This window comes from Sylvia atricapilla, chromosome 3 (genome assembly GCF_009819655.1).
Source record: "Sylvia atricapilla isolate bSylAtr1 chromosome 3, bSylAtr1.pri, whole genome shotgun sequence".
NCBI classification, from domain to species: domain Eukaryota; kingdom Metazoa; phylum Chordata; class Aves; order Passeriformes; family Sylviidae; genus Sylvia; species Sylvia atricapilla.
In genome coordinates, this window is record NC_089142.1 from 104,800,444 (window position 1) to 104,827,690 (window position 27,247).

Below are 27,247 nucleotides of genomic sequence, written 5' to 3' on the forward strand. Positions count from 1 at the left end.
CAGCTAAATGCCATCTAACCCTGTGGCTGTTTGTTAATGCTTAGCTCAGACATGTATAGTCAAACCAAAAAAATGGGAATCACAGAGACTCAAGAAAACATTAGATTGGGGAGATTTTTTTAAGAGGTAGAGAATTCTTTCTTCCAATCAATTTTTAAAAATAAAACCAGCTCATTGAAATATCCTCCATCACTTTCCCCTGCATCTTTACCTGACACACAAAAAAAAAGAAGAGTAAAAGATTGAGGCAGGCATGAGACTTTACTAAAAAGAAAGCAGCCCAAAGAACTTCTGCTTATAATAAAGACACTGCTTCATGATTCACCTCTTGGCATTCTTAGCCTGCCCCACAATTTTCATTTGATGGGGAGAAAATCTGAAGCATGTCACCAGTTGTTAATTGCTCAGAGCAGGGGTCTGAAGGCAAAATCAAGTTAACCTACAGAACCGAAACCTGTTTTTGCTCGGCCAAACATTCCTTCATTTTCAGAGGGGGTGCATGAAAACCTTTAAACTGTGCCTACAACACACCAAGGAGGTATGTTCATAGGGAGTCATAAGGCTAAGGCAATAAAATCAGTAAAAAATAAATTAAGCAACTAGTTGCTGTTAAAGATTTCCAGGGCAAGTGGCAAACTTAAAGCCTTGGATCATGAAGTGAACTCCTTGCTTTCTTAAATTCAGGGAGTAATGAAAAGGGGGGAAAAAGGCATATAAGTTGTTAGAGAGATATGAGTCCTTGGATTATTTTATGAATAATAGGAAATTGTGCAATGACTTCGACAAAAAAAAAAACCCAAAAAAAACCAAAAAACCACCTCTGAACACACTTTTCGTCTAGTTTTAGCATTTATTTCTAGTTTTTCCGTTTTATTAAAAATCTGGGCCATCCAGTGGATAGTTTTCCCCTTCAGATACTTCGATTGTGCATTAGTTTGACCTACTGAAGTTGAGAGACTAACAGAGGTATAAAGCTGGCAGCAGAGAAATGAGCTCCAAGTCCATTATTCTTAGTTATGTCCCTGTAAGAAAGAGCTGACAAGTCCATCAATACATCAAATATGTGCTTGCTGGGCAGTAAAGGTTGTGTTTGCAATGTTTTGATGGCAGCCAGCACTTAGAGCCTCTTGGAGGGATAGGCAGGAAGGGAAAAGGAACTAAACTGCTGGAGTTCTAGAAACTTAGAATTTGGGGTTTTGGTGTCTAGTAATACTATGAAATAATATATATAATATAATATATATAATATATAATATATAATACTATATATAATATATAATATTATATATAGTATACTATATATATATATATAATATATAATAATAATATATAATACTATAAAATAATGAGTCAAGATGGAGGATTTTGGATGTCGCCAAAGTCCTTCTGCTTCCTTCTTTTTCATGGGTACAGGTGGTTTTCTGTAATTGATTGATGGAGCCTGCATTGCAGGCTTCAATTGGTTAGTTATTTGGTTTAAAATAAAAAATAATTTAGGTAGCATTTCATAATTGGACAGGATGTCCTTGAAAAGACCTGGCAAAGATAGAGAAGCTCTCCATTTAACCTCATTTTTCTAGCTTGCTAGATTGAGCTCATGGCTCGTGAGCCTGTAAATACTGTAAATAGATAAGATATAATAAACATTCCAAGCCTGAACTTGACTCTACATTTCCCATGTCCTTCATCCTGACCTCAGCAGAGATAAAGAAACCAGAACTGTAACACTAAAGCATCTTGCTCCTGCCAGTGAGCCCAATGTCCAGCAAAATCAGCCATGGGCTCTTCTCATCAAACATGGCAAGATCCAGATCACAGCCAGCACCAAGGTCTCTTAAACAGCACGTGGGGCATAAGGGAGAAATATTTTTCCATCATTATAAGAAAATCTATACAGCTCAGAGGCTGCAAGACAAACTCAGCAGTCCTTCAAGCCCAGCCATTCAGCATGGCATGGTCTGGCAAGGAGATGTCACTCGTGCTGGGAGAGCCAACCCTTCCCTGCAGGCACTGGCACCCACATCGCAGAAAATTAAAAAAACTAAATGAAAAATTAAAAAAATAAAAGCCGAAAATTATCAGCAGTGCTCACAGCAAAGGGCAGGAATACTGGGCTTGTGGTTGCAATGACACTCAGAAAACAAAGATATTGAAGATGACCACTTCTAGAGGCTACACCAACCTATTCTTACAGAACAGCCAAACTGTGGCTTTGCAAAGAGGTAAAAAAAACCGAAGTGGCCTAGGTGGTTTGGGAGAGACCTGGTCCTGGTCCATGTGGGTTACGGAGAGGTTAGGACAGGGAAAGCTAGTCTGGGGAGGCAGAGAGGGTGAAAGCAGACAAAACAAAAAACTGGTTGGTTATTTTCCTTCTCATGAGAGGCTTCTCAGCTGACAAGGAAAGAGAACTATTAACAACCACACAGCTGGTCTTTCACTGAAATTGCATGAATATGGAAGACGAATGAACACATAAAAGTGACACTGTAGATGAAGCAAAAGGAGGGGAAAATTTCAGAGAAGAAACTGAAAAAACATAATGCTGACTTATTATCTACGTTTCTTCTGTCACAAATGGCAAACAGAGCTTGATTTATAATCGTTAGAGTTAAAAGGTCTTGAAGGCCTATTGTGTATTATTCCAGTTGTATGCTGACCTCATTAGCATCTCAGGGGAGAATTAATAATGTGACTAATACCTGTCAAGACATGCTGGGCTTTCAGGGATTTTAATACACCAGTTTAGATGCTTTGGCATTAATTAAAAAGTTTGCATTTCTTATTCCACGTGGAATCAGCTAAATCCAAAATTACAGAGAGAAAAGGTGGAATCTTCAGACTTTGCTCATGTAAATCCACACCTACTAAATTTTTCAAGTATTTAAGATTTTAAATAGTACATGATCATTCCAGGTTCTTCTGTTAAAGATTAGTATATTTGATCATAGCTAATGTTTTCACAGTAATTTACTGGATGTTTAAATTCAAGAAGTGTCCTAGACATCATCAGATGACTGACAGAAAGATTCACAGCTACATCTGTCAGACATGGTATCACGGTTGACTAATCCTGCAAATGAGTTAAGTGCCACTGAATTAAAGTGATTTAATTTCTCACAAGAAGGAATTCTAAAAAACTTGTGCTAGCATTGAAATTACGAAGTCCTTGAACACAGCACAGTCTTCATCGTCACCTTTGTACATATTTGAAACAGAGATGCATCTAATTTAACAAAAGTCAAAACACAATTTGCCTGAAAAACATTTCCAACAGTTCCCAATCTCCATCAATGCTTACAAGTGAGGACAGGGAATGTGTGACTGGGGTATCCACTACCATAAACATTTAAGTCTCATAAAACAACATCTATACAATACTGGAAGTAGCCCAAGTTTCATCAAATACAAGCTCCTGTTCCACAGGAAAATCTGTTATCCCAGGCAGTGATGTTTGCACAGCCCTTAGTATCATTATTGGCTCCGCTGAAGTCTCTGCCTCTTACTGTAATGCTTAAAAAAAACAAACAATGCAAAGTAGAACAAACAAGAGAAGCCTGCTATTTATATGATCTGTCAAATTGCTGATTTTAACACAAAAACTACCATTGACTTCAGTGTGGCCAGCTTTTTATTAGACATTGTGCACTGCTATTCTGTACCCCAGTAAGAGATGTTCATTATGCATATTGCTTCTATTAGGAATGAAACAGAAATTATGAACATTATATTTAAATCAAAGCAATCTGAAATAGGCAGGTGTCTAAAAATATCTTAACTACCTACACAGCTGCCAAGAAGTAAAATATTAATGTGGAGAACATAAATGCATACAAATAAAATCAAACAAAGCAAAGCAAACAACCATGCCAAGAGGAAGTCCCAGGATGGAAAGGATTGATTTAATTTCAAATTAACCAAATTAATTTACAGGTACAGTGAAGGGGAGGTGTTTAAAGTATTGGAGATCATCTGTAGGTTTATTTACTGTATTTAGGCCATTTTGATTTCACAAAAGAAAGGGCACTACTTGTGAATTACAGGTCTCCTACTCTCCTCTTGGCAAGGCTGGCTTATCCACAGGGCTTGGCCAAAACTCTCCTTTTAAAACCAGTTAAAAGTCCAGTACTTAAGAGTGGGTTTGTGACTTTCCTTGCCAAAATCACCACTGGGCCCAAAAAACTCTCCCTAAACCCCATTAAATGTAGATGAAGCTTTGTGAGGGAACAGTGTTCTCCACATGCACCATCTAACTCAGACTCCCCTGGCGATACCTTGACAACCAAAAATAACTACAGCATGAATTTTAATTAAGTTGCATCTGAATGTTGGTGGTTATTCAGGGATTTCCACACTGGTTAGTGCCTTGAACGATATCAGCAGCTAAAATAATGATCTTTGAGAAACAGAAAACTAAGGTTTCAAATGGAAAAATCTTAAATAATTATTTCGGCCATTTTCAACACAAAATGTATTACTTTCATTTTGGGAAAAGGAAAGCTCTTTCCTTCAACTTGTTGAATTTGGTTTTAAAATTACATGGTACTCACTTCTTCCAGGGGACCACATGTCTGACCCTCTTCTCCCAACTGCATAATGCACCAGAGTGGGATTTTGTTGCTGGCTGTTTTAATTCAGCACATTCTGGATGCCAAATATTTAAATTTAGGTTGAACTGATCCAAAATAAAAATATTTTACTTTCACTTTCCCATGGACACTTTAATTTTATAAAAAGGCTTACTTGCAGAAACCCTAGGGAGAGGCACAAGCCAACTCCAAAAGCACCAGCCAGAACTGATGCAGAAATGTCAGCTGCTCTTTCATCCTTGTGCATTTTTCATTTCAACAATCTTAATTTACTTTCCACAGATGATGCCTCAAGTGAAAATTAATACTAGTGCTTTATGATTAAAGCAATTAGCCACCTTGCACTTTCTCAGTGTGCAACTGATTAAGTGCATTGATTATAGAGAAAAATAAATGCTGCAGACAATGAGTGGTTGTCAGCTTGAAAAGTAAGTATCCTCGGCACCATCTCACATTGCTTGCACACCAGGCATGCATTTAACTTGAAAATCATCCCTTTCAGGTGGTTCTAATATAGAACGAAGCTGGAAACTCTTTGCAGCATACATTGATCTGAAAATAATCTCAACCAAATGCAACTACAATATGTGAGTATGTTTTGATTCCAAAGGAACGGTGTTTTGAGGCTATTTTACGGCCAGGATAGATCAGTGCCTCCCCCTGGAAAGGCCAACATCAGCAGAGTGGTGCCAACTCCAGCTGCATGGATGGTACTAAGCACCAAGCCCCAGGTCCTGCCAAGCATTCAGGGCACAGATCTCTTAAAACAGCCTTTAGCAACGACATTCACATAACAACTTTCAGTGGAAGAAATCCAGTTTGCAGCTGTAAACACAGCCCTGTGACACAAACCGTCTGTCCTAAAGGCAACCACACCTCCCTCACAAGTCACAGCCTCCTCTGCAGAAAAAGCTTCTTCCCTGTACCCTCTGGCCACATGAAATAACCCAGTGGAAAAACAGCCTTTTAATTCTTTTTTGCTACTCCATCTTTTTGATGCAGTTGAAAGCTAGAGATTGTGATTACAGATTTTTTTTTTTTACCTTTCACTAAATAGGAAGGCCCTGACCTCTCCTTTTCACAGGCTTCTCTCCCCCATTGGCAGTGCCCTTGTTAAGCAGCAATAAGGTACAGAGCAGAGGAACTGTACAGTCATCTTATTTAGACTTCAATACACCAGCACCAATAACATGTACCTTTAATAACATTTACTCTTGGGAGCAGGGAAGGACAGTTTGTAGGAGCCCATTATGTTTTCCAAGATTTGAAGCATTTTCTCTATATGACTAATCCAGGACTCCCCTCCAGGTACATTGAGAACCTTATATGCCTGGCTGATATGATCAGAGAAGGCATCATCTCTTTTTTTAGCCTTTAATTACGTTCTGAGAAGAAAAAAAAAAAAAAAAACCCACAACCAAAAAACAACAGAAAAACAGTTTGCACAGAACATAGAAATGAGCCCAGAAGCTGATCCTTCCAAAGAATAACAAAAAACAACCACATCTAAAAGAGAGAATTTAATTCTTTCTCCAGTAACTTCTAATTTTTGCCAGTGAAACTTTATTGTCATGCATGTCTTGAGTAATATTCTAAATGCTAAAATCAGCCCCTGAGCTGCCAGAAGCCACCTGAACCCAAGAGCCCAACAGGCCATCAGTTTTGACTGCTAAGGCATCACTCAGCCTTGCATTTAAACAGTTGATCCATCCTTCCATCCTGGCGAAAGAGAGGCTTCATCCTCTCTCAGCAATTTCTTAGAGCAGATTGTGGCAGAAATTTCATCAACAGCCTTCATCCATCATGTAGTAACTGAATTTTCAGTGCCAACAGAAGGATGTATTGTGAATTTATCCCAGGGTTTGGTTGATAATTTTTAGGCTTTATGCTAGTGTTTATTTTAGAAAACCTATTAGCAAGAACCCAACTCCAAAGCAACACCAAAAAACCCAAAAGAAACCAAGCAAGCCCAAATCTAATTGTGATGTGCTGAAACAGGTTTATTCTGTTCTTTAGTTTTTGATAATAAATGCTTTTTAAACATTACAATTAAAAATAGATGATGGTCAGCACATGGAGTTTGCCCATAAAATACCTTTAATGTATCAGAGGCAAAGGTTTATTGAAATGAAGTGTCCAGTGCATGTGCTCCATAACCATTTGAAAAGCAGTAGGAAATCTCAGCTTAAAATTAATTAATTGAATGCAGTTTAACAATCTCAAGGTCTTCTGAAAATCATGCCATGGGAATCAGATCTCATAAAGCTGCCTGAAATCATTCCCTGACACTAGGCCAGTGTGAACCTGGCTCTCCTGTGGTTTGTGCTTACAACCCCTGAGGATTCCCTGGCTTCATATTAAGTCCAGAGACACTGTGAGCTTTGCAATATCTTCAGAGCATTTCCAGCAAATTTTGCTTTTGGAAGGGTAACGTTTTTCTCCCCACCAGTTAAATGTGGAGTCTACTGACTCAGGAAAAAATCAGCTGGGATTTCAGGGTGGGGGAATGGAGGGGGTCACCAAGGCCAAAGCAGTGTGGATCAATAAATGTCAGTGGAGCTTTGTCATCTCTACAAAATCCCACAACCAGAGATTTTTAGTGGAGATACGGATGGTCTGTACTGGCAAATCATTGTGATCAGGCTCATGGCTGCCAGAACACTTTGCTGGTCCTTTTTGTGCAGGCCAAAGCACACCCAGAAATTCATGGTGATGAAAGGAAAAATAGACTTTCTAAAAGTAAGAAGATCCTTCCTGCTGTTGCTATGCTTTGCTGCACATATTGCAGTGCAAAATTTATTGCCTGTACTATTTTTCATTCCTTTTGTGGCTGTTAAGATTATTCAATGATGTTTTTGTTCCCCTAGCAAACAATGGCAAATGCAGCTCAGAACAGAAGTGGAACATTTCCCTGCTTCACTGCTGATGTGATAAGATAATTATTCCAAAAATATGCTCCCACTTCTCAGCAAGGCAGGGGGAGCTGTTATGGTACTGGCAGGAGACAAGTTATCAAAAGTTATGAGAGAGAGACAGACTGCTTTGTGTTTGGAGATGCTGACAAAGTGGAAAGAGCAGACAGGTTAAGACCATCTGCTGTCCACATCTGAATGAGAAAAGGTAGAGGGCAGAAAACTTTGACTAACCCTGAGGTAAATCCAAAAAGCCTTCCCTCCCTCATTCCTTACATAGGGCCTTTTCTATGTAAAAAGGAGTTTGAGTTTGTCACTCCAGTTTGAGTGACAGCTGACAAGGATCTTGGAACATAAGGCTGCACCATAAGGACACAGGACAGAGAAGAAAAGAGAGGGGGTTTGGGGAAGGCCAGCAATGAAGCACTGCTCAGGCTGATGCTTGTTTGCACATGTTACAAATCTACAGAGCTCAAAATCTTTTAAATGGCTATCTATTATCAAGAATTGCTGATTGATTCTCATTCTACATGTGTCAATACTCTGTGAAAATGTCACCTGCCCACAAAGCTCTCCAGCTCTCTTTCCTACAGTGTTTGTCTTGCTCTCTCTCTCCCGCAAGGTTTTTTGAAACAAGCTTTCAGCTTCAGGAAGAGTTCAGACATTGAAAACAGCAATTTTTTACTCCTGATCTGAGTCTCTTGGAGAGATCCCGATTTTTCTAACTACTGCTAATCAGGGACAAACCCACTTACAGGAGATGATCAGCTCCCTGCTGCTCTGAGTGGGATAATGCTGCTACACTGCCCTTCACCAGCAGACAGTGGCCAAGGATAAAACACCACAATAAAAAATGGATAACAGAGAGAGTTCAGCTTATGTTTCTGTTTGTGGCAGAACAAATCACCATTGTCTTAGTTTTTTGTTTAAAATAGTTTGCTATGTCCATCCCCAACAGCTGCTTTTTTCCCCTTTTTATTAGCCACATCTCAGATGCAGCTCCTGTAACTTGACTTTTCTTTCTCATTCAGATGCTGTATCTTGGAGAAGTCAGTCTTGAAAACTGCTGGGTTTTTATGTACATTATGATCTGAAAGCAAACCATGCTGTACATTAGGCCCCAGCTTTTTAATTATCAGTTCATAATGAAGGGCTCTCTTTGTGGTGAAAAAAATAATTTCCTGAAGGTTTCCAAGGTTCCCTGCAGGGTTTCCAAGGCTTGGAAGAAGAAAATATAGATCATTTGACAATGAGTCTCTCCGCATTCACAGTGTAGAATGGAAAATTCCAGCTCTGCCATAACCCCCTGATCCCAGAAAAGCAAGTAGCTACACTGCAGCAGGCTGGGAGGCAATGCTGGGAGAGCAGTCCACCCACACCATGAGCAGGCACATGTCTTTTCATGTACTTAAAGAGCATTAAAACCAGCAATGGATTATTCAAGCCTTAAAAAACTACAAAGGAAAACATGGATGGAAGTGCACTCCATATGACAGGTCAAAGTTCAGCAGTCTTAAGAGAACATGCAAAGTTTTCTCCTTTAGAAAGATCTTTCTCTTCCTTCACCCTGCATTTCATCCAAGTGCTAACCTCCATTAAACAATTCAAGCAAGAAAACCAAAGTCAAAATCATAAAAGCCAAATTAAACTGAGGAACCAAGGCCAAGGTTTTACAATTTGAAAACACTCAACTGCCAAACCTACCAACTTTGAGAGACTTTTTAATTGCTCCCAATTTTCCAAGCAAGATATATGGAATTTGAATGTCAGTATTAAAGCCTGGAGGTCTTACCTCCTTTCAGATCTTTTGGATGGGATTTCTGCTGCTCCTTTAATGACTGTCTTACCAACCAGCCATTTGCTCCTGCATTTTTTATTAGCTAGCCAATCTTCCCTTTCCCCTCCACAGCCTGATCACTGCTACACTCCAGAACCTCTCCTCACTTAGATAAAGTCAGTTCTGCAGAAATCTTTTCAGGTCTTCGTTTCAAAGTCAGTCTTCTCACAAGTCGTCCATGACTGTTATTCAAGGTTTCATGACTCCATGTCCAGATAGCTTTACTTTCCAATTTTCATCCCAGTATCTCTTAACTCTCAGATTTCTCTCCAGCTCCAATATTTCAGGATTTCTACCATCCTGTCTATGCAATGTCCTTCTCTGTGTCATTTTCCATTAATTTCCACATTACTCACTACTGCCACTCTAAAACCAATATACTTCTGCAAAACCTGACAAATATTTATCCATCAAACGGAATATATTTTGGAATTACATGAGAAAACTGTATTACAGCAGAAGCTGCTTTTGATTTCTCGGCATGATCGTAGATTCACTGTTAACAGAACTGTTATATCAGGTATATTGTGCAGACTTTTTGCTTGCCTGTTTGAAACATAGTTTTTACAAACAGAATATTCCCACACATGAAAACAGAATATGTATACACACTTGCTGCTGAAAAGTGAATGTAGAGCATGTGCTTTGCCCACATCACATGCTAGAAACACACACAGAGCACAATTCCTGCAAAGAAAAAGGCTGCCTTTTACAAATTTCTTTATTTCTATCAATTTATGGGAACATCCTAGTGAGTTATTTCACTGGGGAGAGAATTCTGCTGCAGTCAGGGCACAGGGTTTAATTAGCTGCTATTAAGCCAGTTCACAAGGAGTGAAACTGGTTAATCTGCATTCTGTGGTCAGCTCTTTCCCAAATTCCTTCTCCAAAGGCTTCTATTTTCACTTACAATCTACCAAATGTGCTTTGCTGCTTTCAAACAGATTTTCATTTTGTGTGTTATTATGTTCCAAACTGCACATATGTAAAAATGCCTTCCTCATTTTGGAGCTCTTCTATCCAAGTGGCTGACAATTTTTTTAGCAAAATCTCCAGCTCACCTTGTTCCTCTTTTCACTGGACTGCAATTGCAAACTAAACCACATTGCTCAGCTGAAGCAGCCTGGCTTTCCCTCAGGAAGGGACCTGAAGGCACCTGGAGATAGGAGTGCTAGTGCCAGTGGAGGGTTGGAGGGAGACAAAGAGTTAAGACATGCAAAACCACTCTAGTCCAAAGGTCTGAATCCTGAGGTAGATTTGAGGAACAGTCAATTTGCATATCATGTGCTGAGAATACACAATCTACCCTGCATATGCTTTGAAGCACTGGATCCAAAAATCTGTTACAAAAGAATGAAAGTGCTCCTGGAGGTTCCAAAGGCTAAGACATGCCCTGCCACAGCCCACAGCTCCACGGCCCTCCAAGTGACAGGGGCATTCTGCATCTCAACAGCAGGACTTACAGACAATTCACAGGCGGCTCATTTCCTAAATCCAATATTGCAAGCTGCAGCTTGTTTACTGTGACACAGGACTGTCATTCCTCCACAAAGAGCCTTGTCACCTTTCCATTCCTTGCACAGGCAGTCCCATTTTCAGTCTGCTTCTTCCAACGGGAAATGTATCATCACTAAGATCAGGAAGTCCAGCTGTAGAACTGCTGTTCTACTCTCTATTTAAAATTTCATAGCAGAGGGACTATAATAACAAGAAAATCCACATCTTACAGAAAAGGTCAGCATGAACTTACGTAGTTTGATGCAAGATCTGGATGTAGATAATCAATTCCTGCAATAAGACAATGACAGAACAGAAAGCAAAGGTTAAGAGTTTCAAAAAAGATTTTCTAATGATCACAGAACAAAATACCTTTACAACCAGAGAAAAATAACCATGGTGAATAATGCAACTGATTGAAGTGAGATTCCAGTTTTTAAAAGTGGACTTTTCAACCATTTATGTCAAAATCCAGATACCATTTAAAAAAGTGAGCTGAATGACAAAGTTTACTGTTTTGTAGACTGGATCACATTTACTTATAAGGACTAGTTTAAATCACAATTCATCTTTGTATGTGCTTTGTCACCTCAAAGCATACCAAAACTAACAAGATTGGTAAGCACTGGATCAGTACAGGATAGAGAAGCAAGCATTTTTAGCCCCTTAAACTAAGTAAAAAATTACCTAGAGTAGACTTGAGGTGATCACTAAGGCAAACATTTCAGATTATATGCATGAAAGAGAACTTTTAATATCGGACTAAACCATTTTAGCAAATATCTGTGTATAGGATCCACATTTTGGTAGCGTGCTAAAGATTCTAACAGAGCACTGGTGTGTAATATACTATCACATGGCATCTTTCTACACATGGCCAATGTACAAATCCCAGCAGATGGTGTAACAGAGGCAGCAGATCTACGCTCAGCTGGGATAACATGACCTATTGCGTACAAAGAAATGGCCACCAATCTCATGCTACATTTTCACCATCACTTCTCTATCCTGTTTTTCCAGCCACCTCACTATTACATGCTATACTTTATTTGCAAGAAGAATGCCATGTTATCATAGTAATTGTGATGGAAAGATTAATTCTCATTTCGTAGGGTCCTCAGCACTTGCCTTGCATTAGGAGACCCTTGTTACTGATCCAAATGGTAGATGGACAATAAAAAATCTCTATGAAGAATCCTATTATTCAAGCTGTCTTTTTTAGAGTTATAAGAAACAAATTATAAAGCAGATTACTCCCCTCTCTAAAAGCTGAATCCGATGGACCATCAGTTTTATTGACGCAAAGCTCCAATATTGCCATTGTTCCCATCACAGTCGTGCCTTGCTAATCTGAAAGCCAAGTCCTGCCTCTGGGAGACCAGTGAAATTGTGACACAAGAGATCATCTCTCAGATGACACTTCAAGGCCTTCTCCAACCCTGAACACTGCCATAACCTCCCTTGGCAACCTCTTAACAGTATCTCAGCACCCTCATAGCAAAGGAATTCTTCCTAAGGTCCAGATGTCTGAGTTTACTTTCTTACTTCCACTAAAACCTGTGCCATAGGAGTAAGCAGGTGAGGAACAGAAATAAGTGAGGACAGATCCCTAGAAAACAGATGTGGATACAAAAGTTTTGTTTATTTGTAATATTATTCAGCCCCATTAAAGGAAAATACTCAAAATGTATTCCAAAGAAGAGTGTTGAGAGACTGCATGGAATTCCTGTATTTCAGCAAGCACCCATAAATAGAAGAGCTGTAACTTCAATTGCATCTTTTATTTTCATCTTTCCTGAACTTAGTCTGAAACTAGCAATACATATAACATGCAGACCTTCAGTGACATTCAGCATGAAAGTGTTTAATTATTTCAGCTATAAAGGATGACTTTGAAAATAACGTAACCCAAAAAACATTTTCTCAAGTATTTTTTTGCACAGCAATTACATCCTCCAATCAGTGCCTAAAGAAGTCAAGGAGAGTTTTTCCTCGGGTTTAATGGCCATTAGAGTGTGCCCTGGAAGATATCTGAGTGATAATTGCAAACTACTTCTAATGCTTGGATATGCTTCAGTACCCTTATCTTTGTATCATATTTTCCCTGAAGATCTCAAAGTATTTATGGAGGCTTGTAGTCTCACCACTAAGCAATTGATTATTATTTTTAAATCTTTTTTTTTTTTAACTTCAATTACATGAAAAAAGTCTACTTGAAAGTATTAAATTAGCACTGAGTCTTCACTTACCATCATCCATAATTCCTATGGTTACTCCCTTCCCTGTGTATCCCAGCTCCCATGCTTCAGCTACATTAAGGTCAAGTCCAGGAGTCCCATCTGCTTGACCAGTGTTAATCTAATACATCAGTGAAAAAAAAAATAGCTTTTTTTACTTGACTGGCATATTTCCACAGCTACTGGTTTTTCCTTTAATGTCTCTGCATGCACCTTTGGTACAGAAAATATATTCCATATGTTTTTTGGAGTACACATCTGTCCATAATCGTTTCTACTGCAATAATGCAGCTGTAAAATAAAAAGAAAAAAAAAAAAAAAACCTGGAAAAACCCAACACTGGCAAAATTCAATTTTTTTGTGCTTTATAAGATTTGGTCAAACACTGAACCTTCTGGACCCCAAAAAAAGGGGTGGTCACTACTTAACATGTCAGCCAGTGGGTCAATCCAGGAAAAAAGTTAGAACAACTGATTTTACAGAGGACTTTTTCATGAGCAGGAAATACCTTCTTTTTGAAAGCAGGGATCTACTGCATAGCTTCCTGAATTTTTGTTATTTTTATCACTGCAACATTTTGATTAACAACAAAAAATAAGTGAATTAATCCTCCCTTTAGTTTATCCTCATCAAGGATAAAAATCCCATCATGCTAATGTGCCCACAATTCATTTGAAAACCCTTGTTTTAGGAAAAAAAAACCAACCATTGGATGGATTCATGACACGTAAGAAATGGATTAAGAGGAAGAAACATTACTCTTAAGCAAAAATACACTTTTTAAGTTAACAAGGCAGTACTGCATTTACTGAGTATTTCATCATAAATATGTTGCAACAATAAAACTGACCAGAATTACTTTATCAACTTTTCAAATAAAAAAATCATTTCACTTCAAAGTAAAAATATGCTTTCTTTTATGACTAAAGACTTGTCCCTGTAAAAATATGACACTGAAAAACTGAAACAATTTAGCAAAATATGAATTTCCTTTGACACTAGCTTAAGCAGAAATTCATCAGTTTTCAGCTGTTCTGTTTTTGACAAAAGAAAATATATTCAAATTTCCATAAGAAAACCTTTAAGTTTTGCTAGCAAATACATTAAAATCTTTTGTTTTAATTCCATAACGATATTTTACCTGGCAACAGCTCAAAGACATGATTCATATGCAGTCCTAGGGGTCACATCAGCACACCAGTAATGCCCACAGGACATCAACACAGTTCTCTTTCAAGCCTTCTAAGGATCTTTCCATTGACTGAAATGAAATTTATCTCTTGAAACGTGCTGGTACTTCCCAATATAAAAGGGGGACAATTAAAACCAACACAACAGAGCCTTGGATCCATCCCCAAGTCCTGCATTTGGCAAGAACCGTTAGAAAACACTGCAACTACACATAATGGCTTTAATGACAATTATTTAGTTATGATTACTCTGATTTGCTCTCAAAACTTACCAGGTACCACTGCTTTGTAAATAAAGGGTCATTCATGTTGATGTCAATGTCATTGATGTCTCTGTATCCTCGCTTCCTTCTGATGAAGCCCTCCTGCTGCACAGCTTTCCTCACCTGGAAGGGTTAATGTTTGCACCATTAGCTCAGCATTCTTGACACTGATAAAAGGCTTTTTTGAGACTTGTCTTCATGAGAGATAAGGGTTATGAAAACACACTCGTGTCTGTGTCAGTCCCTCTAAACCAGGGACTGATTCCAGTCAGAATTTACAAAGAGGTAGAAAGCTCCAGGATTACTGCAACAGCTGTGAGGGGAAGAGACTCCCCCAGAGTGTTCTATCTGGAGAAAAGCTCAGCTTGAACATGTTTTAGACACCAAACAATCAGCATAAGAATAAGCCCCTCTCTACCCATCATGATCATGAGTCTTCTTGCCATAGTTTTATTTTTCGCTGCTATATGGCAAACTATAAAAACCAAAACTATATGGCAAAAAAGCCACTAAACTGACCACGCTGGCTGAAGTACAGGATGTGAAAATACAGGTTATAAAACACAAGTCGTGACAGTTTTTTAGAAATCCTTTTCTTTGTGCACCACAAACCCACAAGACATTGAAGGAAGCACTGCAGAATATAAGAAAAGTTAAACATGCAAATGTCTCTGGAGGCAGGAACTTCAAATGTCAGTCTATAATCATCTTATTTGTACCCATGTAAAACAGCATTCCTAAAGGAGACCACACAGTGCTTGTAACTGGAGCTGTAACCTGTACTAACATACACAGACCTTGCAAAAGGTGCTGTCAACTTTGGCACACTCATTTTGTATTCTTCAGCCCAAGACCTGGAAACAAGACAGCTTGAAGACATTTAATTGACAAAAAAAAAAAAAAAAAAAAAAAAAAAAAAAAAAAAAATCTAGCCTTCTTAATCAAAAAGGAAAGCTTAAAATTATCAAGCACATGTTTAGGTGCAGCAAGAAGGCAGTAAGACCCCCCAACATTTACTTAAGTGTGCTCTTGAAAAGAACCCATGGTTATTAAATAAATCTAATAACTCAGAGAACCACTTCTATGTGTGTGACTTTGGCATTTCAGATTAAAAAGGCATACATGTGAGTTACACTGCAGTGTCATAGCAACTTCATATATACAGTGTTAGTCAAAATCAACAGAGGAGAAATTCATCCAAAGGTTCAATCAGATCTTAGGACAGTTGAATCATTCTTGGAGGCGTCTTTCTCTCTCAGTTAATTAAAGCATGAGCACAAAAGACAGAGATGTAACTGGGATCTAACTGATGGGGGCTAAAAGCTGTTTTTCTCACAGCTATAATGTTTCATTATAACCCCTAAAACCTCATACCAGTTCACGATGAGCAGGATGGGGCACAGCATGGCCAGAAAAGACAGTGTCAAAGGTTTCTAAACAATATACCTGTATGAATTTTAACATACAGGTATATTGTAACTAAAGGCACCCAATGGTAAAACACTGAACTGGTTTTATTTATATGTGTGTCCCCAGTACTTGTGCCAGTTCATTAAAAGTGGAACAGAGTGAAAGTAAAGAAAAAATCTACTATGAAATAACGTGGTAAGTGAGGAAGCACGGCCCACACAAGGTGTGCTCTGTGGCACCAGGTCGCTGTACACGATAAAGAAAGGCATGAGCACAGTGTTTGACAGCTCTGAGGTAAAGCTCAGTGATGCCATGGAGACAGGAGCAATCACCTGTCACTCTGCCTCCCCCTCCCCAGCCTCACCCCTTGCCACTGCAAACCCCAAGCTGTCACCACAGACCATAATTAGGAACAGAAGACAAGCCTCATTCAGAGGGATGCCAGGGAAAATGATTTCAGGTGCCTGTGCTCCCAATGTTGGCTTGCTGGCTCTGCCAGGCCTGCCTGCATTAAGGCACTGAATTAGGATTAAGTGCAAAAGGATTTTTACTAATTAAAAAGCAATGCTGGGGAGCCCTGGCTTGTATTTTAAAACAGGGAGGAAGAGGGGGAGTAATTTGCAGAAATAGCACAGGCTGTCTTCCCTCTTCAGTACCATCTCGTTTTTCTGATTTGTTCCATCTTCACAATACAACATAATGTATTTTTTGTATAAATTATAATTTCCCAAGACAAGGAAATGCACCCCTCAAAGAGGCATAATCTTCACTGAACTGAAAGCCCTCTGCAGGCTGTTTTCCAAATGTTACACCTGGAGAAAGGGCATACAGGATGTCACCATGCACAGATAGATCAGTCTCAGAAATTCTGGGACATCCTTTCCACCACAAAAACAAAGGGGGTTTCCTCATATTTGCAAATGACAGGAAGTCATACAATTGAATCCAGAAAAGATTACGCATTTTTGTCAAAAAAAAGAGCTGAAATTTTTGGAAAAAGTTCATGGTAGCTTTTCCCATGAGTTAAAAATTGCCTGGGTCAGTTGCCTTGTGGTGTGATCTTAACCAGCACAGGGTCAGGACTTGCCTTTCTCCTCACAAAGATGTGTCTAGAAAGCAGTGAGCCCAAGAACGGGTAACATCCATATAACTGCAGAGAGAAAGATCCCCAGAGAGCAAACTTGGAAAATGATAACACAAATCCAGTGATCTGGGTGGAAAACTGCCCATTTAGGGCTGCTGACTCAGCAAAACCCTTGTCTTCCTGCCAGCTGTGTACCTACATTAGAAAATTGCCTTTTTTTTTTTTTTTTTTTTTTTTTTTTTTTTTCTTCTCTCTGAAAAGGAAATTTCTGCTTTCATATCAAGTTAAGAACAGGAGAGGGATTGCATTTGATTCTGACTCTGCTTCTATGTCATGGTTTTCTTTTGAAAGAAGAGTGTGCCTCCCCCAGACATCAATAATGCAAAGGCATTAAGCACCACATCAAGGTTTCAAAAAACCAAGACATGTCTGCATGTCCAACAGCAGAAAAGTACTGGAAAACATTCAAATCTTGTGACATCCATAATCCCATCTGCTTGCGTGACATTCAGACCTGGAACCCAGCCCTCAATCCCACCCACAATGCAACCTCATGCCAGCTTTTAAATCCTTGTTTCTCTAACTGAAGCAGAAAATGCAGCATTCATAGGACTCAGGCTTCTGATAACAGTCACTAAATGATTCGAGCCTGTGAAGTATGGTATTTATTTGAACCTAGTGAAACAACAAGATTTTTGTACAAAAATAGCATGAATTTTACTATCCCAAAATCAGGCTTATTTATCTACAGTAACAGCCTTTTGTTTATTTCATTCTTAAATAATTTATTCCTTTTTCATTAGGATACAAGTTTAAGTACTGATCAGATTCAGCCATCTACTTTATTAGCATAGGAATAAATTATGAAAAAGTTACTAGCTGTGTTGCAAGCAGAATAAAGGTCATGTCTCAAAGGTAGCCCATGGATGCTAAGATCTTTACAAGGAAAAAAAAAGTTTCAGGTATTGATTTTTACTATACTTGTACTTATGCATGGTGCATAAAGTCACTTGGATGATAATAAAGCAGCAGGATACTGGGTGCAAAACCAATTAACAAAATAATCAATTGACTGCAGTACTGCTCTGGAAGGGCCAGGAACTGCAGCACTCTACTGTGCTCCCTGCTCCCATGAATGCCAAGACAATCAGCTCCTCATTTTAAAGGAACAGGGTTAATTGCACTGATGAGATCCTGCAGTTAAATGACGCTGTTATATTGAGCATAAATGACAGATTTACTAAATGATACCAGTGGGTGTACAGAAGTGGAACAGTACCCACAACTTGAACCTCAAATACCAAGAACTTCCAAAGAGGAGAATTTTAATCAAATTCCAGAGGAACAAGGCATTCCCAACTGATGACATCAAACAGGCATGTTGGGGAATTAAAAAAAAAAAAAAAACAACCAGAAAACAAACACATAGCAGTGAGTTCATCAATCAAAGGAAGTAATGTTTCTTTTTTCTCTAAAGCCTCTGGGTCAATACAGGTCTGTTCCTGAAGGTGAAGAAGTGGAAACTGATAACCTGTATTTTTGAAGAAGGGGAACAATTCCTCTCCCTGGAAGAGCAATGGAAGAAACCACAGGTGGTGCAATGACCATAACCCCTATCATTTCATTATCCTGCTCTGATTTTGCTAGTGCAATAAATTCAATTCATACCTCTAATTCCAGCCCCGTTTTACCTGTCATGTTTGATGAGTGGTCTCTCCCAGTACACATGAACCTTCCCTCATTATATTCCCTCTTCCCTGTCCAGCTCTGGAGAGGAGTGAGAGAGCAGCTTTGGCAGGTGCCTGGCACCTGACCAGGGTCAACCCATCCCACACAGCAATGCAGAAAATTGATGCCTTTTCCTGTGCCAGAGTTGGCTCCATCTGCTCGATTTCAAACTTTCTCAGCCTATTCTGTGGCTCAGAAAGCACAAGCAAGGGATATCAGGGGGCTTATGAGTGCCACTGACCATCCAATTCTTCCTAATAGAATGAAAGCTGCTCCTCTCAAGCAAAATAATGACTTTCAAAGGCTCTCATGGATCACTCCATACCTAGCAACTACTCCCTGTTGCTAAACGTAGGTGGTTCTGGAGGATTATTCATAACAACTTCTCCAAGTGTCTGTTCTAGCTGTACCCATTAATCCCTGGGGAGGGTTTTGTACAGAGACTTACCCTATAGCAAAGATGTAGCAGCTGTTACAGCATAAATCCTGTGTTAGAGCCTTACCTTGGAAGTTTATGGACACAACTTTGCCCACCACTTCTAAGCAAAGGACTGATGAAGAATTTAAACTTATTTTTTCCATTTCAAAGATTCCATTAAAGCAAAAATGCATCTCTTTCCATAACATACTTGTATCCCTCTTGGTTTATGTATTTTTAAACGTTTATTTTCATAATGAAAAGCACAGCCAGCATGAGTATTGCTTTGATTTCTACAAAAATTAACATTCCCTGTAAAATAGATCTTTTTCATAGTTTTTAGTCATCCCTCTGCCTTGCTTTTACTTTTCTGTTTTGTTACTAGTTGACACAATGTCACTAGATATCAAGGACCTGCTGGGTTTTTTCATTATTACACGTGGATATTCTGGACCAGTTCTACTTTTACCCTTTCTGTAACCAGCCCCATTTGCCTGCTCAAACACATCTAAGCTTACATAGATCATCATCAGATATTCTAAAATCTCTGGACACTCATGCTGTCCCCAGTGATCCCTCTTGGCCCATCTTCTCATTTTTACCTGACTCCAGCTTGTGCTCCTTGAACTTTTTCTCTAAACCTGGTATTGTAAAGTGTCACACTGGTGGACGAGCAAGACAGGAACAAAATGTACAATAAACTCTACAAAACTGTACAATAAACTCTAACAAAAGACTTATGATTGCATTCTGCAATAAAACTTGGCATAGCTGGGACCGGTCATTAACTTCTCTGCAAAAAATCACAGAAAATCATAACACTAGAGGTACAGCCATTTAAGAAAGCACCCCAGAGGTTCATCATCAACCAGACAATAGTAAAATATGAAGCTGAACAGCCTGAGTTCAAAGGTTTCACACAGGCAAATAACCTTTCTTGATGAAAACACAACTTAAAGGACTCCAGTTTCAACCAAGTTCATATGGGTTTTTTTTAAATACACAAAAACTACCTTCTTTCTGCCTTTTTTGTGACCTTTTCTTTTTCCTGGTATTAGTTCAGTTCTTGGTAAATAAGGAGCTTTTGAAAATAAAAGAGGGGGAAAGAAAATCAATATTTTTGTCCATTTAGCAGGCCTCTCACAGTTCAGTGACATTCAGGAAGCAGAGAGTAAAGAGACAAGGAATCAATGTGTAAGAGGAGACTGCAGATCATATTCAACCAGCTCAGCTAAGCAATCAATAGCTCCTCTAGCTTTTACTTTGAAATGCAAGTGAGCTGGTCAAGCTGCATTGTAAAATCAATGCTGAGTATGCATGGCCTACAATGGAAAATGCCAATTTGGTAAAACAGAAATTTTCATGGGATCATGCCCCATTTAACAAGATTTTTTTTTTTTTTTTTTTTTTTGCCCCAGGATGGAATTTATTAAGGGGAAACACTGAGACAGAGGAAAAAGCCCTGCATGTCTTGATATTCTGTGCACTGCCTCAAAGAACAAGCAAACTGGTTCACACCTCTGCTTTCTCTTCAGTTTGGCAGGAGGGGCAGATCAGGATCTACACTATCACAGGTGCTGACTATTCTCGGAAATCTCTTTCCATTTTTTTTTCTCTGCTTTGACAAGCCAGCATGAGAGCAAGAGCATTTCTGAAATCTTAAGAAGTTTCCAAAGGAATGAAAAACCACTTCTTATTCTGCATAATACCAAAAAAATGAAGTAAATTATATTTTCTTCAATGTCTTCTTGCAAGATAGCAGGACAGTCACTTCAGTTACAAAATCAAAGATCTCTGTAAGAAAGAAATTCCCTGGAGTTGGGCTATAACTACATTAGTCTTTATAGTTAGATATGCAGAGATTGCAAACCACAGGGATACTTTATAAGCAGCTTATGGGTAGATTTTGCACTTTGCTGTCTCCCCAGTTGCATGGGTCAAAGAAACGATCAGCCTTTCCAAATCAATCAGAATAATGACCCCTCAGCGTGGGTATGAACAGCATGCCCGTTGACAGAAAATAAAATTGGCCCTTGCATATTTAGGTCATTATCAACTGCAGAGCTTACCTAGCTGCAAAATTAGGAAAACTGTGACTTGCAGAAACTTTCTCTTACATTCCTTTGCCAAGTACTGCAGGTATGACTTTCTTAAAACATTATGCTTGGAAAAAACCCCAAACCTATCTTCTTCTTCCTCACCAGTAAAAGTATTTTGTGGAGGGATTTTTACTCACTATAAAGAACACCATCAGTCTTTGAGGTGATAACCAGATTAGGTCTAAGTTACATTTGCACCCTCTCTGTGGTATAAAAAGGGGTTTAGTTTAAATCAGGCCCAGATCACATTGCAATCATTTAAGACTGCAAACCTTTGGCTGTGTCTGTGCAATACAAAGAAGAGAGATGCTCATACAATGCTGAATCTTCTAATTTAATTATTTTTTCTGTCATCACTTGTAACTTCGCACCATTTCTTATACCCCTGGGCAGTCACTCAGCAAGGGACTTCCCTCCTACTCCACAACTCACTGGTCCTATAAGGAGATACGTACTACCCAATCCACCTTAATATAACCTCCTTTTTAGTGATTCCATTAGTACAGTAGCTGCTTCCACACAAGCAATGAATATCTGATACATCCCAAGAGAACAGGAGTGCTCACACGCTAAAGATTTCTCTAACTCTGTTGATTTAAAAGCACGTCTTCAGATATGTGGGTACTGTGAGAAAATACCACTTGGAAAAAAATATCTGCTGAATTTGGTTTGTATGGGAAGACTCAACTAAAAGGTAAAGTTATTATTTTTGTTGAAATGTCCCCTTGACTCACCCTAACACAGAAGAAACTCCTTGCAAATGTGTGAATACTTGTGCTAATGCCCAAAGACATTTGGACTCATAAAGCACCACTTTTAGCAGCTTCACCTCTAACTTCATGTATTCCTTTTGTAAAGATGCAGATTCGCTTCACAGACATTAAGTTTCAGTGTATTTCATATGGATAGATTAGAAGGGCTTTGCAATATACCTGTGGAGGTAAAGCTTAGGGAAACACAATCAGCAAGATGAAATCTTAATTTAAGTCCGCAGCATATGCTGCAACTACACCCCCTGGTCTCCAAAGTGATTCTGCACTTAAAAACTAGCTTCTGACCTTTGCTGTAACTCATCATACTTCCACTTCATTCTCCACAGCCTCCTTCCCACTCAAATTTCATCGAAATAGCTCATCACTCACCTTGAACCATCTGCTTGGAAAATTGCAATATGCATTTTCTCCCACGGAATTACTGGCACAGATTTCCCTTGTTTCCACATTACAGGAAATCCTCCCCAATGTCCCACTCATTGAAGAGCTGCCTGTTGCCTTGTCCTTTATGTCATTTATTTTGCTCTTCACCTGTGCTCCATTTCTAAACTGCTTCTGAGTAAAAAACCCAAACATTTTTATACAGCTGACCCCCAAACCAAATGACAGCACTCAGTCATGGTAAGCATGGGCAGAATCTGTTGGGGAATTCCCTTGTGCCATGGAGCTTAGAGTAAAAGTTTACTTCAGCTTCCTCTGCTCCTTCTGGGCATTTAGGCCCCACTGGATCCAGAGGCAGTGGAATACTTTCACACAAAATTGTTGCCAGAATCTCAGCTGAAGAGCAGTCTCCCAGAATAAAAATGGTATCACAGCCCTGGGAGGGAAGGCAGGCAGACTAGTGTCAGTGATGCTGTCCAACATGCAGTGCATGAACTAAGCTAAAAATCCATCTGATCTTAATTAATTTAATTAAAATTAAAAGAATTATTTAAAACTAGCTGTGAGTCCTGTAGTCAGGAGGTGACAGTGAGGTAAAGGTTGGCTCCACCATGCAGAATCCAAGCTGTCTCAAAACTGGCTTCAGAAAGCACACCAAGTGCTTTTTGACTGCGTTTTCCTGGCTGCAGCCCTCAGAGTGCCCTGCAGAATGTAATTCTTCTTTTTTGTAACCTCTCCTGCACTGTCATTGCTCAATACAATTTTTCCTTCTCCTGCTTTTCCTGCTCTGTGAGCAAATGATGCCGTTTAAAGCTGAGAAGAGGTGTTTTGGCTATCAGGAAAGGAGCACCTCTGCACAGACAGGAGGACACCCCAGACAGCCACACACCTGCAGCAGCTCCTGCAGTCCCTGCTCTGACTTGGGTCCTCACTGCACCACGCTGACAGGTTGTTGCTAGGAGGGATTATGGCCCACTGCTGTCAACACCTCCCAACCAGGTGGTAATGACAACTGCAGAAGATCCACTTAGGTTTAATAAAGATCAAAGGCTGTTTTTTCAAAGCTGCCTGCCTGGAGTGATACAGCAACAATTGCCAAGCAGGTCTAAGCTAATTCTAGTGTTTCAAACCTGTAATTCTTAAACTTCCATGTTCACATGAGTGGTAGTGATATAGTAGTGAGCCTTTCTTGACCATCTGTAACACCTTCAGAGCTCTGTTGCTGTAGCATGGAAATGAGATAAAGAATTGCAAACAACTGATTTTCCTTAAGTGCTGTCCAGTGGATAGTATGTGTGCTGCACAATGTCTTCTCTGAGGAAATCTCATAACTAGAAGCCAGATACAAAACAGAAGCCAGTCAGTCTTTTGACAGAGGGAAAACTGCAATTATGCTGCTGCTGACATTCACATGTCTGCTCATGCAACCAAAAGCAGAGCAGTTGTTCACAGCTACTTCATTACCATAGCACACAGGACAGGAAAGACATGGGAGCTTGCTCCCATCCATGCCTTTCCCAGCCTAGTAGGAAGCTACTGATGATTTATATTGATTGAGCTGTGCAGGTTGCAACCGCACTTTTTCAGAGGTTTCTGGATCCCCATCACAAACCACATTAATAAAATCAGCAGAGGCATCACTGCTGTACAGCACTGGGTTAGTAGAGTACAGCTGCCAGGGACAGGCCATCTGCCACACAGAAAGCATCAAAACAGAATCATTTCTAGAGAACAATTTCCGTAATAAGAGGAAAGGTAGGAAAAATGACAAGTAAGAGATTAGCTTACAAAAAGGAAAGAAACAGCCAGAGTCCTGCTGTTCTGGCCTTTATCCAAACTAATTCTTGTTTTGATACCTTCAGAGGATTGTGCTTGACCCTTGCCAAGGCATGTACATCAGAATCCTGCCTTTGTCAAAGGTTCTCTTTCAGTTCCAGCCTTGGAGCCTGCAGAGGGCAGTTGCAGAGTTTGCTGGTGTCCAGCACCAAGGCTGAGGGATATCCACATCAGGGCACTTTTCCTGGCCTCATCCCAGAATCTGGCTGCCATCAATTGGCAGAATGTTGCCTTTTATCTTCTTTTCTGCCAGAGTTGGAATTAAATGCTTGAGACAGTATTTTGTGTTTGGACTCAGATGTTTATTAATTCTTATCTATAGAACAGTCTCACAAAGTGTGAGTTCTACAGCACTTCTAGATAACAAAGTAAAAAATGGCCCCATCTCTTTCTCTACAAGGCCTTTTAAGGATAAACTGTCCAATTAAGAAATGACACCTACATTATTTTTACTTTTAACCCAATAACCAACCACTTGTGGCCTGCAATGTGGACTTTTATATCCAATTACAAAACACCACCCAGACCCATGAAGAAGGTGAAAAAGGACTCAGCCTCTGCCCTAAAACCTCCATCTTGCTTTATGTGTATTGCTATATTCTAAAAACTTAAACTCCAAGTTTTCCACCCTGTGATATCACACACTTCTATTCAAACTCCACACCCACAATCCCAGTGCTGTCACTCAATTTTGGGAGCCTTTTCCATGGCCTCAGGTCCAATGCAGTGTTTGCTTAGGGGTCAGTGCCTGTCAGCACAGAAAGTCTAAAATCCTCAGTGCCCAGGGATGCAACAGCAGAACAATACCATTCTGCACCTGAACTCCTGAACTGTCCAGTGCTGAGCTTGGGCAGCATATTGGACCCCTATATCCCCCAGGAAAAGTCTACAGTTCTCTTCTTGACAAGAGAGGCACCAGATGGGGAGTGATTTGGCAAAAGGATCACATCCCATATGAAAGTGTAGGCAGGAGAGCTGACACAGTGAAGTGGTGAGTCAACAATGCAAGGAGAGACACACAGAGCTGGCCAGGCACAGCAGAGAAGGAAAAACCCATGAAACTGAGACAGGTATTAATATGCCCAGAGTTCATCCCAGAGGAAACTCTCCTCAGTGACAACACAGTGACAGGGCAGCACAAGGCATCCCCATCCCTGGAAGTGTCCAAAGCCAGGCTGGATGGGGTTTTGAGCAACCTGATCTTCTGGAAGGTGTCCCTGCCCAGGAAGGGGGCTGGAACTAATGGTCTTTCAGGTCCCTTCCAACCCAAACCATTCTTTGATACTAAGACACAGAAGTGTGGTCTGAATATTCCTCATGGGTTTCTCAACTCCCACTTTAGCAGAGAGGCTTTTTACATCCTTGGCCATGTTTTCCAGCAGCCTGTCCCACAGACTGCTGGCCAAGCCTCTCTCTAAAGCACTTTTTTTTTTTTTTTATTTTTTTTAATCTTAAAGGCCAAAGGGTTTCTGCCTTGATTTCAAGGGACCAGTTAATCCAAGTGGTTTGGAGTTGTCACAAGCCCTTCTATTTATCCACTGCCTAGAGCAATGAAAAGTGGATCCTGAAGAATACAAAGCTCATTATTAATTGCAGTCGCATATGCACCAGCAGGGATTTTAGTACCAGAATTTTTCCTAGTTCCCACTGGGTCAGAGTAGAGCCTGGTTTAAATAAAGTGTTAAAATGGTCATCATGCTGAAAATTCTTTGAAACATTGTTGCTTTTTTGGCCAGGAATGAGAAATTATCTTTTCAGTTCAGTTATTAGCATAAAATAATTAGACTTTGGGGTATATTTTGCTCCCGGTGCACATACATAACTTGCATTAATATTAATAGGGACTTCTCTATTCATGCTCATTGAAAGGAGCCCATACCTCAATGGAGTGAGAAAAGCAAAAGCATATTTAGGGTTTAGTCTATCACTGAAGATTTCTACTACTCCTGTAAACTGCTGGATTAATTGTATCCTTCTTTCTATTCCTAGTTTATTTCCAATGAGAGAAATGTTTAGCAGATCATGGAAGAAAATAATGTGCTCAGGATTCCCACTGCAGGCAATGGAAAATGTGTATGCAAATTCTATGGAAATTACTCTGTCCAGACTTTGAGACCAAACTCGTGTTATGGTTTCCACAGAATAAAAATTTAACAGAAAAGCTTCCCTCATGTAAATGTGTTTCTTTCATATGAGAAGTGATGAATCTCTGATTAATACTAACAGTGCCTGCTGCACACCCATTTAGGGGCTCTTCATATTTCCAAAAAGCCAGAATTAATTTGTGTTATGTCAAGCACTCAAGAACTTATCTTCCCAGAGCAACAAAAGGGATATTTGGGAAAATAAACTACTACAGCAGAAGGATTCACTTCGTGGCAATTAGAAGAGATGCCTAGACTGGCACCAGGATATATCCCACATGTCTTGGGCCTGAAGAAGCATAAAACATCCAATGCTAAATGACAGAATCATAGACATGGCAAGACGTCACTAATGCAATGACATCAGAGATGACATCCTTTTTTCTTGAAGGGCAAGGTGAGCTGTACATACAAATGACCATCACCAAAGAAAAATTACAAACAGCAAAGCGGTGCCAAAGGTACAGCAGAATTATATAAAGGATGAAACTGCCAAAGTCTTGGCTCAAAATACCATTTTATGATACTGAGGGCAATAGTAGTGTTCTGCAAAACAGGGAAACCTGAACAAAAGAAACAGAAAAAATCTCTGGGGTCCATGAAAAGGACTGAAAATTTCCTTCATCTCTTCTGAGTAGGGCTCCTCATCATTCCACACTTTCCTTTCAAAGAAGGTCAACCCAGTTATTATTGCTGGTCTCTCTTGTTTCATCTCACCCTTTTTCACCACAGACTGAATTGCAAATAAGATCTGTGTAATGTTCTAGCTTAGAAAGAACTTTTTTTTAATGCAATCATATTCCCTATCCCAACACCACTGCAAAGTAAGAACGGTGTCAGAGGAACAAGCAG

At 39.6% G+C, this 27,247-nt stretch overlaps 1 protein-coding gene across 2 annotated transcripts in view; it reads right to left on the reverse strand.

Annotated features, from left to right (window-relative positions):
- PCSK2 (proprotein convertase subtilisin/kexin type 2) overlaps positions 1–27,247 on the reverse strand; it is a 97,736-nt gene that overhangs the window by 34,913 nt on the left and 35,576 nt on the right. For both annotated transcript variants that reach the window (XM_066316501.1, XM_066316502.1), the window contains 3 exons: positions 14,532–14,645; positions 13,082–13,190; positions 11,086–11,123 (listed from right to left, as the gene is read on the reverse strand). In XM_066316501.1, coding sequence (XP_066172598.1) covers positions 11,086–11,123; positions 13,082–13,190; positions 14,532–14,645 — 261 coding nt within the window. The remainder of the gene's footprint in view (positions 1–11,085; positions 11,124–13,081; positions 13,191–14,531; positions 14,646–27,247) is intronic.